This window comes from Lytechinus variegatus, chromosome 14 (assembly GCF_018143015.1).
Source record: "Lytechinus variegatus isolate NC3 chromosome 14, Lvar_3.0, whole genome shotgun sequence".
NCBI lineage: Eukaryota > Metazoa > Echinodermata > Echinoidea > Temnopleuroida > Toxopneustidae > Lytechinus > Lytechinus variegatus.
Genome location: NC_054753.1, coordinates 2,002,341 through 2,020,785, shown reverse-complemented (window position 1 = coordinate 2,020,785; position 18,445 = coordinate 2,002,341). Strand labels below are relative to the sequence as shown.

Genomic DNA, 18,445 nt, shown 5'->3' with positions numbered 1-18,445 from the left:
TAGCAGATGTTTTGACAAAATTATCCGTAAAGTTTGTTTTAATTCATGACATTCCATATTATGTGCATAAGCAAACACAATAATATGATTAGGACTCATTCAAAGACGACATACGTCAACACGTGTACTTGATTATGAGTGTGTTTACGAAGTTATGATAACTTCGTAAACACACTCATAATCAAGTACACTCATGTATTCCCATCCTCACGCATCCACATTCATGAAAAAACACACCCTCACAAACAAATGCACGCATTAGCTCACACCCTCGACCCCACACGCGAACACCTTCATTACACACACACACACACCCTCACACCAAAACACACGCATTTACCCCACACTCTCACGCGAACACCTTCATAAACACACTTACAGCAGGGATAGAATAACAATAAATCTGAAAATGCTTTGCAAGAGAAAAGATATCGTAACTAAAGCGACGAGGTTTTAATTAGGTTTTCTTTGATGTTTTTTACAATGAATCATGAAAGCATTTTACAGCCAAAAGATTCTCGCTCGGATAACTCATTAAAAATTCCTGAAATAATATACAAGCGAGTGAATCGAAAATAGAATGATACATGCTCTGTCATTTATCAAGTGGATCTTATCAATACTCGTCAACATCTTGGTACATTTGTCGCTTCGTTGGACCCGTTTTCCCCCCAAATAAACTTTAATGAATCCCACATTTCCAATTTTTCCCCGCAGATTTATTGTCGGTTGAGCGCTCAATCTAAATTTTACCTTTCTGTTGATAAATTCGTTTGTGAATTACTGAAAAAAGAAATACGTTATTTTATACTCAACATAATACTTTGTGCAGTGATTGGAAAAACAACACCACAAATATTACACAAACCAAAAATCATCTTGAAAAATATTCTTTTCAGAAATATTCTCCAGGGTTCGCTCTTATAGGGGCAATTATTGAAGTATTGCAATACCTTTTCATAAAATCCATTTTGTTTTGTTTTTACAACTTTCCTGTGGTAGACTCGTTTTTATGCAATTTGTCCTAAAGGGGAAGTTCATCCTGATAAGTTTTGATAAAAAACAGAAAATTAGAAAAAAAATGTTTTAATAAAATCCATCAAAGACTACGACAGTTAATGAACAGGAAATGAATATAGATATCGCTTGGTATTTCCGTAAATCAGGGACAAGAATCGTCATAAAACAAGTCGATTTGAATAAAAAGAGAAAAACAAACAAGCGAATTTGTGTATAAACTTCAAATTGAAAACAAAACAAGAATCTTAAAGTATGTATTATACATCTTTAAGTCTTGCTCTATTTCACCAAATGATACTATACTGCACAAAATATGTTAGGTGCAAATGAAGGAGCCAAATATTTAGCATTCGCCTTTTTAATATTTTATTACATATCACTTGAAATGAAAAAAAAAACTTTTTCCTCCTAATAAAAAAATAAAACTTGGTTTTGCTGCATCATAAAACCATGGACTCAATCTGATTTCAAGTGACTATAAAACAATTTGGTGATCCGTTATTTTTCGAATCAAGCAATTTTTAAAAAATTTCATTGTTTTTCTAACATGAATATCCCAAACCAAACCAACACAAGAAGATAAGAGAAGGACTGCAGCTACTATGATGATCAATAACGCATAAGCCTTTAATTAAGTTCTATCATACATTATGTACATATTCAATTATTATACAAATAAATCAGTTGACATTCAATATCAATTACCTAAAACATTAAAACATATAAAATGATAATATTGACAGTTTACTTAAAGTTCACAAATTCTTATTTAACAAATCAGTCGCACATTAAGACACCTGCATAAATGACGACAAATAATATATAATTCCATTTAGTGTATCCATCTCTTTAAACAAAAATAATTTCTCATTCAACAATTTTTAATTTGTAAGGATGATAAAGAAACCTTCCATACCATACATCTGTGTAGCATAGTGTTAAATTCAAAGTGAACAAAAAATGAGTTAAACAGCATTATCAAGTTATGAAGAGTAATATAATGCTGATAGCTACAGTATAATCAAATATTTGCATTGTAATGAGGATGGTACATAAACAATGGACCAACTGCATTTACCACACACTTTAGGTATGAATCAGATAACATGATAGAGCACAATTTCTGTGACAATATTAACCACCTCACCTACAAAATATGAATTCAGGATTCATATATACATTTACAGAAACTGAGGGAAAAGTACAAAAAATAGTAAGTTCACATGAACTTGAAACCTTGAAACATTTTGAATATTTGATTCAAGTCGACTCAAATTAAAACAAAACACAACATTTTTATGTAAAATTTGACATAATATAATGATCATACCATACAGAGGATTATTTTCAGCATTTGTGTGCACATACTAGTAATCCATTTTAATTATAGATAATCTTGCCAGATAAAGATTAGCTCTGTGGAATATGTCACACAGAGTTTGATGTGAGTGTGCTTGAGAGAAGACAATCCTAAAAAAAATCATATTCATTTGCAATGAGCCTTTTTCACAATGATACAAGTCCTAAATAATGAAGGAATTTTAAACTCTATGCAAATGCTTTCACCTTCCCTACAATAAAAGTAGATGTTTATTAATGCACGGATGAGAAAAAAAATGTGAATTCATGGATTACATGTAGTTCAATATACTCATTGAGGTTTAAATCTCACTCGTTTAAACTTCATAGAACACAAAGCATGGCTGTCAACATTTAGCAATGCAAAATGTGAGTAACCAGGGGTCCAGGGGCCGACTATGGCCCTGCCGGGTCCAGGGGAAAAGCCCCAGGCATGGGTCAAGAAGACATTCCCCTGAAGCCCTTGGATTTTGGCAACTTTAACCCTAAAAACACTGGGCTATTTGAGATGTTTAGAGGATTGGGTCATAAACGAGTCTACGGCGAATTTTCCCACATTTTTTTTCTCACATGAAATTTAGAAATCTGGACGTCTTGATTTTTGACCATTTTGAAAGTTGAAAATCTGGACAGTCCTCATGAAATCAGGACAGTTGGCAAAGTTAACTGATATCTTCTCTCTTATGTCATCTACTATACTAAAAAGGGCATAACATTGCTGCAAAATGTCTTGTTAAAGAGAGCATCTCACATTCCAAGGTTCAAACAATCAAAACTGAAGATAAATATAAAATCTAACATGATATCTAGAAATCAGGACATCCTGATTTTTGTCCATTTTGAAAGTTGAAAATCAGGACAGTTGGCAAAGTTAACAGATAATGTTGTCTCTTTCTCCATCTACTATACTGAAAAGAGCATAAAAATGTCTAGTTAAAGAGAGTATCTCACATTCCAAGGTTCTAACAATCAAAACAGTAAAATGCTGCCCAATACGCAAAATAAATTGAACCGTAAGGCTAAGACACACTTGTATAATCAAAATCATGCAAGTTTGCACTATTCATGTGTCATATGATTTTTAATGAGCAATTAAATATAAAACCCCTCTACTTCTACAAATTATGAAAATAATTGAACATATCAATATATTCTACATATTTTCTGAAACACAACATATACAGAACATGTAATTGGCAGCTAAATAGAAAAGTTTTACACTAAAAATAACAAAGAATGTCATATACAATGAGTTACAAAAATCATAAATTTGATTGCTCTGATGTAAAATTATGAAAAAAAGACACACAATTTTGGCTATGTAAAATTATACAAATACTTGCTCTAGAATGCAAACAGCAAACAATAAGCATAGGGAAGAAGTAAGCTTGCAAGAAAAAAGTTTCTCCAAAATTGCACTTGAAAACTTGACTGAACTGTACAACGAGGGAACTCTTGGGTGCGACATTGCCGAACTCATTAATTTAAAATGATTCAAATTCTTTCAAGCTGTATTTAATTCAAAGGAAACAATGTCTTTATCACATTCAAAGGAATATTATCTTGTAGATCAGAAACCTGATAAAGAAAATTTAAAGTTCTAATTGAACAAATACGATGATGTAATAAAAAGTTAAAACATTATGAGATATGGAAATGACTTACTCAGTGATATACATCTAGGTTAAAGGATCTGATTACTTTTTATGCTTTAATCAAATATAATAAATCATATAGTTTCTAATAAATCCTTTAAGATCTACCTTGAGACAAATTCCTTTTCACCCCATTCCTCCTTTCAGCTAATACACTGAACTAAACACCAAAAGCTTGATTTATAATGTTGAACAAATAAAACAAAGACAACTGATTAAAGGGGAAGTTCACCCTGACAAAAACTTTATTGTAAAAATAGCAAAAAAAATAATAAAAAATATTGCCGAAGGTTTGAGAAAAAATCATCAAATAATTAAAAAGTTATTAGAATTTCAATTATTTGATTTGTGACGTCATATGCGAGCAGCATTCCTACATAGCAAATGGTAAAAAATCAATGAAATGTCATTTTCTCAGAAAATTGATAATGGTTTTCGCTGTACCTTTTGTATATCAATAGACAAATAATTTCACACCCGATCATGAATAGAAAAGAAAATTAAGTCATCAGGAACCATGCAAAATTTGAAATTCATGCATTTTATATTACATAACACATGGGGCAGCTGCTCGTTTATGACGTCATAAATGCAAAACTTTGAACTCTAATAACTTTCTTACTCTTTAACGGAGTTTCCTCAAACCTTCACTAATATTTTTTACTATTTTTTCTGCTCTTTTTGCAACAAAGTTTTCTTCAGGGTGAACTTCCCCTTTAAAATAAAAGTCCTCCTGAGGTGTACTTCTGATTTTCAACTTTGTCTATCCTTTGAAAATCACAATAATTGGTTCAACTTTTAAAGATGAAATCAGTCAACATCAACAAAAAAGAGAAAGATTTTTTTTTTCTAGGTACATCCTCAAAAGGTGTAAATATGATTTTTTCTCCACCTTCTTCCAAATTCTTATCAGAATTGTTTCAACTTTTAATCTCTTTTAATCCCTAAATGAGTACCATCATAACAAATACATTGAAATGCCACTAAATCATATTTTCTTGACATTCAGAGTCAAGGGATAAAATGTTTACTTATGAGCTAAGTTTTCAGATGAATTACTGAAACATTGTGTGTAAATGAAACCAGAATCTTATTAATGAACTCTAAATTAGATATCTTCAAATTAAAAAACTTCATATAACTTAAACAAGCATAAAATATTTGAACAAGCAGGACTTTACATCAAAACTTCATGACTCATGCCTTCATCAAATTATCAGCATACATTAGGTTTGCAAAATAAGCTTTTGAGTACATAACCTGAAAAAAATGTAAAATTTTAGTTTCATAAATCGTGTACACAAACATTGATTTCTACAAAAATAAATCCAGTTTCTCTAAAAAATAATATTTGAAGTTCAGATATACAGGACATGTACTTATTATTATACATGACTATTCAAGCAAACTTTATGCTAAATACATAATAATAATAATAATGATAGCCAATTTTTATGAAGCGCTTTTCCCAGAATGGCCCAAAGTGCTTTACAGCATATCACTACCCCGGTCATTGGATTCATTGCAATCCCGCACGAAAAGTGCACAATTTCCACTCCCTGGGGAGCATTCCTTGCATTCATCGCAGCCACATTATGGCACTGGCAAAATCTAACCTACTATACCGCGTACCCATTTAGCACCTGGGTCAAGAGTGGCAAAGTGTGGATTAACGCCTTGCCAAAGGACACTAGGCCCCTGTTCACAAGGCAAGAGTCAGAACCACTACACCACGACTCTTCCACATACCTCATATACAGATCATGAACAGCTCTGTACAGGGTAATAATAATATATATCATGCACCTACATTGCCAAGCAAGTTTTATACATGTATATCTCTCCATTGGTTTCACAGATTGGCTCACTTTCATGTTGTTATGCGTTTTCATCAATTCCCTCATGTTCACAATATTCTATTTGCTTTTCCTCATTAAAAGCATCACATTCATATTTGAATTTCCATAATTCACCAAAAAATGTTCACACTTGCAATGATTTAATTTTTACATAAGCATTGTAAATAGCATATTTAAAAAAATGTAAATCAGCATGCATAATCAAATGGTACTGCATGTGGGCATCGAAAGGGAAACTTTGTGAAAACAGCAAAATTCTGTATGAAACAACAAACCAAATTAAATATGCACCCAGTTCACAAAGTTACACACAATTCATATTTTTTAACATTTAAATGTTTTTTTTTACTATCTTTACGATCACACACTGACGATGATGTGTAGTCTTTCGATGTCAAATCTTGATCGTAAATCCTGCGAATGACAGGTTTGGGATTCAAATCCCCCTGCAGTTACCACTATAGTGCGAGGTCTGGAATTATATACAATTTCGATCAAATATAGCATTTTGGCAAACTCAGTAACATGGGGGGTTGTATAAGAAAAACAATGCACAAATTCTTGTGCATAGAGGACCTAAATAATTAACTCTGCGCTTGACTCGCCAAATGGATATACCACACTCGGTCCTGCGGACCTCAGTGCGGTATATCCATTGGCTCTTCTCACACATCGTTCATTACTAGTATTTGGCCCTGCATGCATGCGCATATGTGCATTATTTGTATATTATACTACTGTTCTTAACTCTTGGTTACTTTGATAATTGAAGCCAAAATTACTGCAGCTTTATTACAGAGATGCTTTCCCTACAACTTAGTGGTGTTAATCTGGTTGGTGTATTTACAAAGTGCCCTGCCTTGTCTATTCATCAGGTCTGGTCTTGGCTCTGAGTCAGATCATCACCAACTAGTATCTCCCTAAACAATGATTGCACTAATCTTTACAACATAATAATTCTACAGTACATTGATACATATTTGTCATCATCAAGGCAATCAGTTGGAACAGGCGATCTAACGCGACCGGTGCTGGCCAAAACTGCTTTTATATTTTTCAAACTTTCCCAGCAAGCTTTCAGCACTCCATAATCATTCTAGTCAGGCTTACACAGGCCTAATCACTAGTGGCAGGCCATAGGTATTCATTCGAGCCAACCCATTTTTTTTTGTTTTTTTGATATGGCTGATTGACAAAGTGTATGCATATGATTGTCCATCTAACACTGATTCTATTTTTGTAATTACTGAACTTACTTTTCCCAAATTGGGAAGAAATATCAACAATTTTGGACTATATTTTCACTGGCGGAAGGATTAGGGCTATTTTGCTGTTTGAGGTGATGAATCTGCTCCCCCCGAAGGTGTCTTCAAACACGCCAATTTATTTTTAAAATGAGCCGGTCGAGGGACCCTTTTCTGATCAGATATGGATTGCCAGATATATATCCTATCCACTGGTAGTAAACATTCGACCCCCGAATTTCATCCTTATTTTTTATGAATTTTTAAAGTGCCAAATTAACACATGAGTCTATGGGGAATGAATTAGGCCTGTGATACCAGGCATCGTTAGCTGATGGTAGATGAAGTTTGAGGAAGTTTTGAGCATTCCATAATCATTTTTATCATCATTAGCTGATGGTCGATGAAGTTTGAGGAAGCTTTGAGCATTCCATAATCATTCTAAAATCATCATTAGGTGATGGTAGATGAAGTTTGAGGAAGCTTTGAGCATTCCATAATCACTCTAATCATCATTAGCTGATGGTAGATGAAGTTTGAGGAAGCTTTGAGCATTCCATAATCATTCTAATCATCATTACGTTGGTAGATGAAGTTTGAGGAAGCTTTCAGCATTCCATAATCATTCTAATCATCATTACGTTGGTAGATGAAGTTTGAGGAAGCTTTCAGCATTCCATAATCACTCTAATCATCATTAGGTGATGGTAGATGAAGTTTGAGGAAGCTTTGAGCATTCCATAATCACTCTAATCATCATTAGGTGATGGTAGATGAAGTTTGAGGAAGCTTTCAGCATTCCATATTCACTCTAATCATCATTAGGTGCTGGTAGATGAAGTTTGAGAAACGCATCATCACTCTTGATGATAACCTGTTGCTTGAGTTCCTCATAGCAGCTCTTAGCATAGTTGATCTGCTGAGATACCTAATACAATAGATTAGGAAAAAATAAGAGATTGGATAAATCGTCTTATCTGCATGTCAGTGCAGAATTTGTATGAAACAGGGATGCCATTTATATTTGTTATAGTCTAAAAATCATCTAGAATGACCCATTTCCTACATACATGAAAATGGAATTCAATGTCTGAAAAATATTTTGAAAAATTATGAATTCATTCATTAGTACGTGGCATCCATGATAAAAAAAAATCACAATGGGGAAAACATTCTTGAGATTACATGTTATGGCACAAAATTGATTGACATTGGACCGGGGGGGGGGGGGGGCACTTACATTGACGAGTGGATACCATGCACGACCCAAAAAACATGTAAGGGTATCTATTTTTGATACGAAAGATCTGTGTTTAGGGTAAAATTTGCGAGGGTATAAAAAATCAAGATTACAATGTCTTATAAAGGATGTACTTTTAGCCCCAAGAGTCAACACTACCTGTTTAGAGTAGGATTTGAGCGAGTGGGGCTGTACCATAGAGATATATACTAATACTGAATTACCCAATGATGTAACAGTTGACATATTGCTGTACTTGTTAAGGGGTTCAATTCAGCTACTTGCCAAGAGTATCGTTTTGTTTCCATTACTTGTTAAGGGTATGGTTTCACACACCAATACTTGTTAAGGGGTGCAATTTCAGAATATGGAAAATACGTGTTTAGGGTGCTTTTTGAGACCTCATGGTCGCGCATGGTATCCACTTGTCAATGGAAGTGCCCCCCCCCACAGGCATTGGATATTGGGATTGGCAGTGGCGTAACTACGGGGGGGGGGGCATGGGGGGGCACGTGCCCCCCCAATCGGCTGGCCAAAATGAAAAAAAAAAACGGGGAAAAGGAGAAAAAGGAAGAGAAAAAACTGACTTTGTTTTCTGAGAGAAAAATTCTTCACAGTTAATTGGTGGGATTTTAAATTCTCTTCCTTCAAACAATCTTTGACACAGTGATGACTATCAAAATCATTAAAAAGTACAATTTTTTTATAAAATTGATGAAGAAAAACTGTAACGTGAGTAACTTTGTAACGTGAGTAACCATCACGTAATGTGAGTAACCAGTAAAAATTATTCAGTTCGGTAACATTTTCTGTGGGATGTCAAGTTTTAAGTCTCATGGTTAGTTGTGAAGTTATTTTTGATTAATCAAAAGCAAAATGAGGGTACATCTCTTTGATGCGACTCTTTGTTCATCAAAATATCAGTGGTCATACAATCACACAAAAAAATTGAATATTAGTAGAAGTATTCACAATGCGAGAGTGCATTAGTCAGACTTGGTTTTGATTAACCAAACTTTAAAGAGTGTTTGAACAACACATTGAATGCCCTTACCTGTAACCCTATCTAGGCCGGGGTATTTTGGGAGTTGATATGGCCCGGAGGGGGGGGAAGGGGGGGGGCTCCCAGGCCCCCCTTGAGATCTCGGCCATTGGCCGCACGATCACGCCGAAAATTTGCATGCAGGTTGTCTTGGACATAATCTACAATACTATACAGAAATTTATTTCATGCAAATTGGTATTAAGCGATTATGCTAATTTATGCATAATTAGTAAGCGAAATCATACTTTTCCCTCCTACTCCCTAATAAAGCTCCAATTGTTCCAATTTTTGGTACAAAATCTCTTTTAGATGTTCCTAGCAATGAATTTTACACACATAATTGAATTTTTAATAACATGTTTGTTGTTAACCATACATGGACAAAATGTAACGTGAGTAACCGTAACATGAGTAACCATATTATCTGCACCCCAAGTAAAAACCATGTGTTCTTTATTTTTTGAATTATATACAAAGTTTGTCTCCCTAATATACTTCTTTGAAATGGATATAATCAACTTTCATAAAAGCCTTGTATGAGGAGACTTTTCACTTATGTTGACTTTTCATTTTATGCATGTCCAAATCATGTAACGTGAGTAACCGACACATTCCAAAGATTTGCCAGGAGCATAATAGAATTTCCCAAGTTTTGTTTTTATACGAAGGATAGTCAGACTGTGTACTTTGTTGTGATAAGGAGATGTTTAGTTCCTATCAATAATAATGGAGTTACAGCTCCAGGTACGAGTCAAGGTGTCTCCAAATGTAACGTGAGTAACCGTGGAATAGCCATTCACACTGAAGATCACCAACACAGATAGGCACACGTGGGACAGTGTATTATTATCGCTGGAATAAAGACCCGACGAAAGTGACCGAATCCGCGCTTATTTTGCTTATTTCTTAGCAATCACACAATTTCTCCCAGAATCCTTTGGCACATATTTTTTATTCATACAAACAAGACATATGGGTGGTCATTATATTAGATTCTGTACAAAGTCATTTTGAGATCGTTACCAAAACTGGTATTTATCTTTAAATTGAATTGAACACATGTGGCGATAATGCCTGAAAGTGCTATTAGAAACATTAAGGGCTTTTACCTTCTTAGCTATGCGTTCGTTGTCACACCCAACCTTAGGTCTTTCCTTGAGATCCAGACTAGGAGCCGACACACCAGCCTCCGTATTGGCCACCTTGGTCAGCTCTATGTAATGCTTTCCAGCTAAATATACATACAAGACAAGAAAGAAAGAAAAAATGTTATGGAAGTGAAAGAAATCTTACCACTGTTCATCCTGGTGATTGTAGCTCAGTAAAATGTTTTGAAAGACTAAGTTTCTGGACGAACATTTGTGGATGATAAACCAGTTTGATTTGATTTACGCAAACTTGCTTCTTTAATTCCTTATGTTCAGTTGCAATCCCACCGTTGGGTATTCTTCATTCAGTAGCTGAATGTGGGCGAAATTGTATGAACTTGATTTTATATGTTTTCAAGCTATACACAATTGCAAAGATTAATCATTCATGATAATACATTCATGTTATATTACAGTACATGAATATGGGGTGCATATAAAACACATTAAGAAAGACAAGTTGGAAATGGTTGTAACAGGACTGACAAAATAAATTAGAACAAATGTTAATGAATCCACAGATATAAGAGATAGTTGCTGCTAGCATTGATGTGCTTGGATACCACATTAGAATCTCCCAACGAAGACAATATAGACAGATAGAGAGTTAAAAACATGACATTTTACCCAAACAGACATGCATTTTTCCATGATCAAGCAATAAGGATGAATTACCCTAACATTGATGTATATACACACATGCACCTTACACCTGTTACATGTATGCGATATATTATAGAGCATTTATAATTCTTAAATGAAACCTCAATGTACCTTTGTTATAATATTCATCAATAAAATAATATCATATACCATGTTTACATGCTGTCCCGAGGCAAATATGTAGATTAGTGGATAAAATTTACTTCATGAACGCACGTTAATTTCCTGGGCAGACTTGAATGAGTGTTTAAAAGGAGAAAAATTGACGTGTCTGCACCGACTCACTGGTCTGATCCTATCATTTTTGACAGACCAAAATTTGTGTCTGCATCGCGATCCAGTGCAAGTTAATTGCGTTTCCACACATTAAAAAAAGGCAAGTCTGCATTGGGTCACGGATCTGCACCGCACGCCAGTGCAGTGTGTAAACACGGTAATAGTTTCATTAATGCACCAAAAATGAAACCTAAAAAGAGAGTTCAAGGGGGGTGGTGTTTTACAAAACTTTATAAAGTTTGACACGAAAGATGAATAACACACCATTTCAGTGATTAAGATTTATTTCTTGAATGTATTAGCGCCTATTAATATGACTGCTCAGCTACAGCCGGGGTAATAATACGATACCAAGTATCAAAGCCCATTTGAGTACTCTATATGCACATAGTAACTTTGTAACATAAATGGACATATCATTATTATTATTTTTCATCAAGGTAGATCGCAACCCCTGAGTATGATCTGAACAATGGGAATTAAATGAAAGTGATAAAAGAAAAACCAACTCAATCCTAACATAATATGAAAGTGCTACTTCTATGTAAAAAAAAATTGTTGTTCAGATGAGTAACAGAACGATAACGAAAACCAAAACAGAGGATTTAATTTTCATTATATTGCTTCAAAAATATGTCATAGACAAAAAAAATTTGTTACAAACTAATTTTGATTTCCTTTTTTTTAATGAACAAGCTATTAAGCATAATCTATCTCGGCGTTTAGTAAGACCTGAAAAAAATAATTTGATAAAAAGCAATACTTCAAGTGCATGTAAATGGAAATTTTTTACCAAGAAATCCCTAACAAGCGTACAGCAGTAACACTCAGCATTTTCACATTCACTCCAACACTGTTGTGAGTGTTCAAGTGTAATATTAATAATAATAATAATAGCTGTTTTTATAAAGCGCCTTTTGCCAGAGGATACAAAGCGCTGCTATTATTACCCCAGCTTTAGCTCGAGCTACCATCACCGGCGCTCAAGTCATGCAAGGAATTAACCTTGCCGGGCACCCATTCACCTCACCTGGGTCGAGTGCAGCACAGTGCGGATAAATTTCTTGCTGAAGGAAAACACTCCATGGTTAGGATTCGAACCCACGACCCTCTGTTTGAAAGGCGAGAGTCAGAACCACTAGACCACGACACGCCAAAAGTGTAGTAAAAGATGGGTAATGCATTCATGAAGTGCTTTCTAGCTTGCAGAAAAGACCCAAGCATTCACCAAACAAGTATTAGAAGAGATAATTCATTCCAACCTGTCTATTAAAGCCATCCCAAGGGGAAACAGAAAAAAAGTGGCCACTCACTGGTGACAGATGGCTTTTATAGTCCCGTTTTATAGCACATACATGTATTCTTTTCAAATGGGAACCAACTTTGGTAGCCACTAAAGACAGGTTTAAATTAGTGGCAAGTGGATGCCATAAGAAGTTTGACTACATGTATACTTAGAAACCATACAGTCAAGAAAGGATGTTCAATCTACATGTACTGTACATGCCCCCCCCCCCAAAAAAAAGGGGGTTAAATAAGGGCCGATACTTGGAAATCATAACATCAAGACCCCAAAATGATGTTAAGTCATATGGCCACCAGAAAAAAAAAGGAGTTAAAACACATAATGGCATAACTTTATTAAAAGATTATTAAGACATTTTCCCAATGAAATGCATAAAGAAGAGTTGATGTTGTTAAACCAGCTTGCAAAAAAGACACAAGCCCTTATTCTGAAGTCAGGTTTAACTTAGACCATGGTCTAACTCTGTGCTAAAATTATGGGAAGTTATAGGATTTCTAAATTGTGTATAGATTGGATGTGTCTTATGGTTACTATGTTGTTTCCTCATGCCTAAATGATGAAGAAAACTTTTTTAGTTATTATTCTGAGAAAGGTAAGAATAATTTGAGTGTAACATAAGCTGATAAATTGAGTCTATGAGGCCGTTCTCATTACGGTTTCTAAAACCAGTTTACTGGAAGCCGATTCAGGAAACCACTTTGGAAGATCGCTTTGCTAGCGTTCGCACTTGATAACACGAAAGTGGTTTTCTAAATCACTTCACGTAAAGCGCTCTTGTTGCTATGGAAACTCTCTCAGTGGGATGACAAGTTTCGCACGAAATCTGAAACCGCAGCATAGGCATTCTACACCTGTCGTGTGGAGTAGTGCGCTCAAAATGTGCGAAGGTCGCTTCCCGAAGAACGGTTGTGTCCTCACTTATGTTAAAACCAGTTTAACGAGGCAAAGCGATCTTGAAAACTACATCGCGAGGTGGTTTTTCAAACTGGTTTGGAAGATCGCTTCCAAGACCGCTTCCACCGTTCTCAATACATGTTAAACTAGTTTCCACTAAATTAGTTTCCAGTAAACCAGTTTTAGGAACATAGTGAGAACAGCCTCTTACATGTTAGAGATTTGTGTAACATCAGGCTCTTCAGGTTTTAGGCTCTTCAAGTTTTAGACCACAGTTTACATAAAACCAGACTTCTGAATATGGGCCATTGCAATTATCCCAAAAAGAAAGCACAAAAAGTACCAATACCCAGAAATTAGCAGGTCAAGAATGACTTTTTTTAAGCTCTCAAAACACACCAAGTTATAAAATCAAAGATGATTCACTTTTTTAAAATGAGAGAGTTGAGACGACGGAACAGACATGTATATTTTGTGTATTAATTGGTAATAGAAAGTCAAGATACAAAACAGGCACATGAGATACTGGTTAAGAAATTACATGTTTCATGTCGAATTGAAAATTCATTTTAGTTTATAGACATCATATCTCAACATATGCATTAAAAATAAAACTGATACAAAAATCACTGACATTAATTGAATCAGAACCCTGCATGCTCGATGCCGAAATTAGGATGGTTATTGTACTTCTCCGCAGGCATACACCCCTATTCTAGCTAATGGAAGATCCCTCTAATTACCTTCCTGCATAGGCCATGCATGGTGGAACTGGCTATGCCACACATATTCAGAGGGGTGTAGTAAAGAAGTCAAGTGGATGTGCTTGAGTCCCGCTGCATAGTAGCGAACAGCTGATACAGTTGTGTTGTAAGTGCACATCAAATGTTAAGATTATACATTGTGGATGTAAACAAAGTCTTCTGTCTACATGTACATGCAATCAAGTTTTACAGTTATTGTTATAAAACACACCATTAGTCTCCAAATATCATGAATATTGTGACTTTTAAAATTTTAACTTGTTACCATTTTTTTACAGAAGCAGGTGTACAAATGATGTGAGGAGCAAACAGAATAACTTAAAGGTCTCATCATTGTTGTGTTAGTCCCAGCATATGAAGACAAACTGAATCATTATTTCCTCCAGCATTTTAAAATATTTATTTTACTACCTAAAGTTTTATTCATTTAATTACTGATGAATGATTGATTGATTTATTAATCAAACAATGTAATGATCAATAGAGACATCAAAAAATATTTGTTCAATTGTTAAATCCATCTGTTCATGTATTCTTTTTTCGCTGTTCTCTTTTGGTATTACATGTAGTTTTGTCATTTCAAATGGGGGAAGCAGTCTGATGTAAACATAAAATGATAATAGAAAACAGATATAAATGAAAAAACAGCAAAAAAAGACGGGTGAAAAACAGCTTAAACTTCCCATTCTGTAATCATCCACTTTATTGACTAAAATCTTCAATCATTCATACTTTTTGAGTAAAAGAAAACAAAAATCCCAAAGAAACCTCTACAAAAGGAGTAAAGATCCTAAATATAGATAAGTATATAGAGAATATCAACGATGATTTTTATTTGCTATACAGTTTGCAATCAAATGTTTTCATCACCTTTAGAGCAATTCAAGAAAGTCTAAATCCAAATTCCTTGTAAAGCATCTCAATAGACAGATTGAAGAGATAATCATTTATTTCTATTCCCAAAATGCACTATTAGAGGCTACACTCATTGCACAGATATACAGTTAGTAGTTGAGAGCTTGAAGGATTTATAAGAATTTAAACTTACAGGTGCAATGTAGCCCTTTGTTATGACTTGGTTTATCACTCTCTTTGTATGAAGCTTAATAAGGAAAACAATTCACCCACTTTTCAATTAATAAGTTATTAAATTTAGCCCTGAGGGTGCTGTATTTTATAATCTTGTTTTGAATTAAATCACCTGAAGTCAACATTTCATTTCACAGAATACAAGGATGAAATTATCAGTTATCCACATTAATCAACCTTAATATAAAGTTTATAATTTCAAGTACTCTCATGAAAAATGATTGATATTGATATTAAAATAGAAAAGTTGAATCAGTTATATATTTCTTCATGATGTGATATTGTGACAGCAAAAAAGAAGTAAAATGAGACAAAAAATGAAAAAAAATTAAGGAAATCCAGAACTTGATTATCTCTCTCTAAAAAAAAAAAAGAAATACTCTCATATTCAAAATGCAAAATGCTGTGTAATTAGAGGGATTCAACCCTGGAAAGAAAATACCTGCATAAAAAATAGTACTCTTGCAGGGACTACATTTGCAGGAACTACTCCTTGGTCGTAGGGATATTAGCAGTTTGGAAGCACATTATGAGAACTTGTAGTGTATGAGTCAGGCAAAATTTTTCTTTCTTTTTTTGGGGAGGGGACTACTTTTCACTGCCCATTGCGTAAGAAATCTGCAACATTGAAAAACTTTAACACTGAAGTTAAAGCTAAATGATAGTACTTGCAGTAAAGCACTAATTTTGTGAGAAAGTCTGTAAAACCAAGGTTTAGTATGACTATATCATCGTGGATCTAGATCTTTGTAAAATCATAAAATCTAAGCTGAAATACGACCACATTGAAGATCGCCAACACAGATAGGCGCACGTGGGATAGTGTATTATTATTGCTGGAAAAAAGACCCGATGGAAATGACCAAATCCGCCCTTATTATGGTTATTTCTCAGCAATTACACAGTTTCTTCCAGAATCCTTTGGCACATATTTTTTATTCATACAAACAGACACTTGGGTGGTCATTATATTAGATTCTGGGATTTCGGGACTGACATGCGCTTACAAAATATTGCGTAATTTCGGAACTGCGTACCCAGGTGTCGCAAATTTGGTCTCAAAAGATGCTCAAGACTTGAAAGTAAAAAGTCAGCGAGCAACGCAGTAAAAAAAATTTGCGCGGCGGCGTCGTGGCGAAAATTTGTTGAGGGGAGGTCACCCAGTTTAATAAGGGTTAAAGAAACTTCCATGAGTTTCATGCATCCCATCAGCAGCAATTAAAACAATTCTTTTAGTCCCTTTTAGATGAAAAATAGCAATCCCACATAACATATTTTAGACAAGAATCAACTATCATAACCAATATTATGCAAAATTAAACACAAATCCAAATGAAACCAAACAAAACAAAACAAAATACAAGACAGAAAAAATGAAAACATTGAGAGTACATTGTGCCAAAGTAAATAAGTGTATGATATACATGTATTGATAAGATTTCTAAATAACATCTTTTATGCTGAATTCATAATGCTTGTAATAAACTTGGGATGATCTATGTGCCCAGGATAGGAAAATACATTTACATTTAAAGGCCAAGTCCACCTGAACATCAAGTTAATTGAATGGACAAAATCATCAAATCATCATCTCATCAAAGCCATATGTACATGATTAATGTTCTTTATCAATGATGCATTTTTTTCCCCTCAGAAATTTGGGACCCTGTTTCACAAAGAGTTAGAATATTATAACTTTGCTATTATGGTAACTACCATGGTAACAGGCTCAGCAGCCAATCAAAATCAAGGTCACTATGGTAGTTGGCTCGATGACAAACAAACAAAAGCTCTTTATGAAACAGACCCCAGAACCGACGGGAGAAGAGTGATTTTACTGTTTCACCTTTTATAACATGAGGTGTTATTGATTTCAAGATTTATAGATTTGATGATAAATAAGCTTAAATTGAATTTAATAAAATGATAAAGATGATGATTTCTTGAGGAGACAAACCATATTTTACATCATTGAAGCAAAAAAAGTTTATCTTGGACATTTGCATTTAACACATTGTATAAATGTCAGAGTTTTGTAGCTATTTTTACCATTTTTATTTAATCAAATCAAGTTGATGCGGAGTTGGACTTTAGGGACCCTGAGAAAAGACTGTGAAGTATCTTTCAGCAGAACTCCCACTAATCATCTTTTCTTGGCTAATGCTCCCATTTTAGCATAGATGTGGAGTGAGCAAAAACTGCTGTATAAAATGCTGAGTTGGATCCCTGCTAAAAAGATCTGTCACTCTTGTCAGGGTGATGTATGGTGCATTGCAAGAACTCATGTTCAATCCGACACCAAGGGTTAGTAAACAAATCAAGCGCAAGCAATTTGATCAAATCCAAATACATGGTTGATTGTGTCATTTTGTAACTCTTGACTGTAGGACTTGGGCTTGATTTACAACTGAATGCGAGTTTCCTGCAATACACCACTAGGGTTAAATCAGTTTCATGCTACCTGTACCTATCAAACAATTAATAAATGCTTGCCAAGACAAACTCAGGCACCCCTGTCTTTTGAATGGTAGAGTCATCTTACCTTGTAGTATGTGCTTGGCATGGAAGAGTTCGGAATGGAACACTGTAAGTACAGGTTCTTGAAGGTTTATGAGGGACAAGAAATAGGTACATTCACTGGTGATGAGGACCTGCATCCCGTCTGATGGGTGGTTACGCAGCTCCTCCATCATGAAGTACCTAATAAATAAGAAAAAAAAAGGTACATTAATTTGGCGGGTTAAAAAGATTCAGTACAGGAGGTGTCGTGGTTCTGCCGCCTTCATAAAGAAAGTCATCGGTCTGGGTCCCAGCCAGGAATTACTTTCGTATGGCAAAAGAAATAAATCTATATTCTATCAAAAAAACAGAAAGAAATGCTGT

The 18,445-nt window shown here is 34.6% G+C and overlaps 1 protein-coding gene across 2 annotated transcripts in view; it reads right to left on the bottom strand.

Moving 5' to 3' along the window:
* Positions 1 to 7,587: 7,587 nt before the first annotated feature.
* Positions 7,588 to 18,445, bottom strand: part of LOC121427645 (vacuolar protein sorting-associated protein 13D-like) — a 110,245-nt gene continuing 99,387 nt past the window's right edge. The window contains exons 70-73 of one of the 2 annotated variants that reach the window (XM_041624150.1): positions 18,105 to 18,262; positions 15,522 to 15,575; positions 10,532 to 10,653; positions 7,588 to 8,065 (exon numbers count right to left, since the gene is read on the bottom strand). In XM_041624150.1, coding sequence (XP_041480084.1) covers positions 7,949 to 8,065; positions 10,532 to 10,653; positions 15,522 to 15,575; positions 18,105 to 18,262 — 451 coding nt within the window. In that variant the 3' untranslated portion in view covers positions 7,588 to 7,948. The remainder of the gene's footprint in view (positions 8,066 to 10,531; positions 10,654 to 15,521; positions 15,576 to 18,104; positions 18,263 to 18,445) is intronic. The other variant, XM_041624151.1, reaches the window with a different exon arrangement.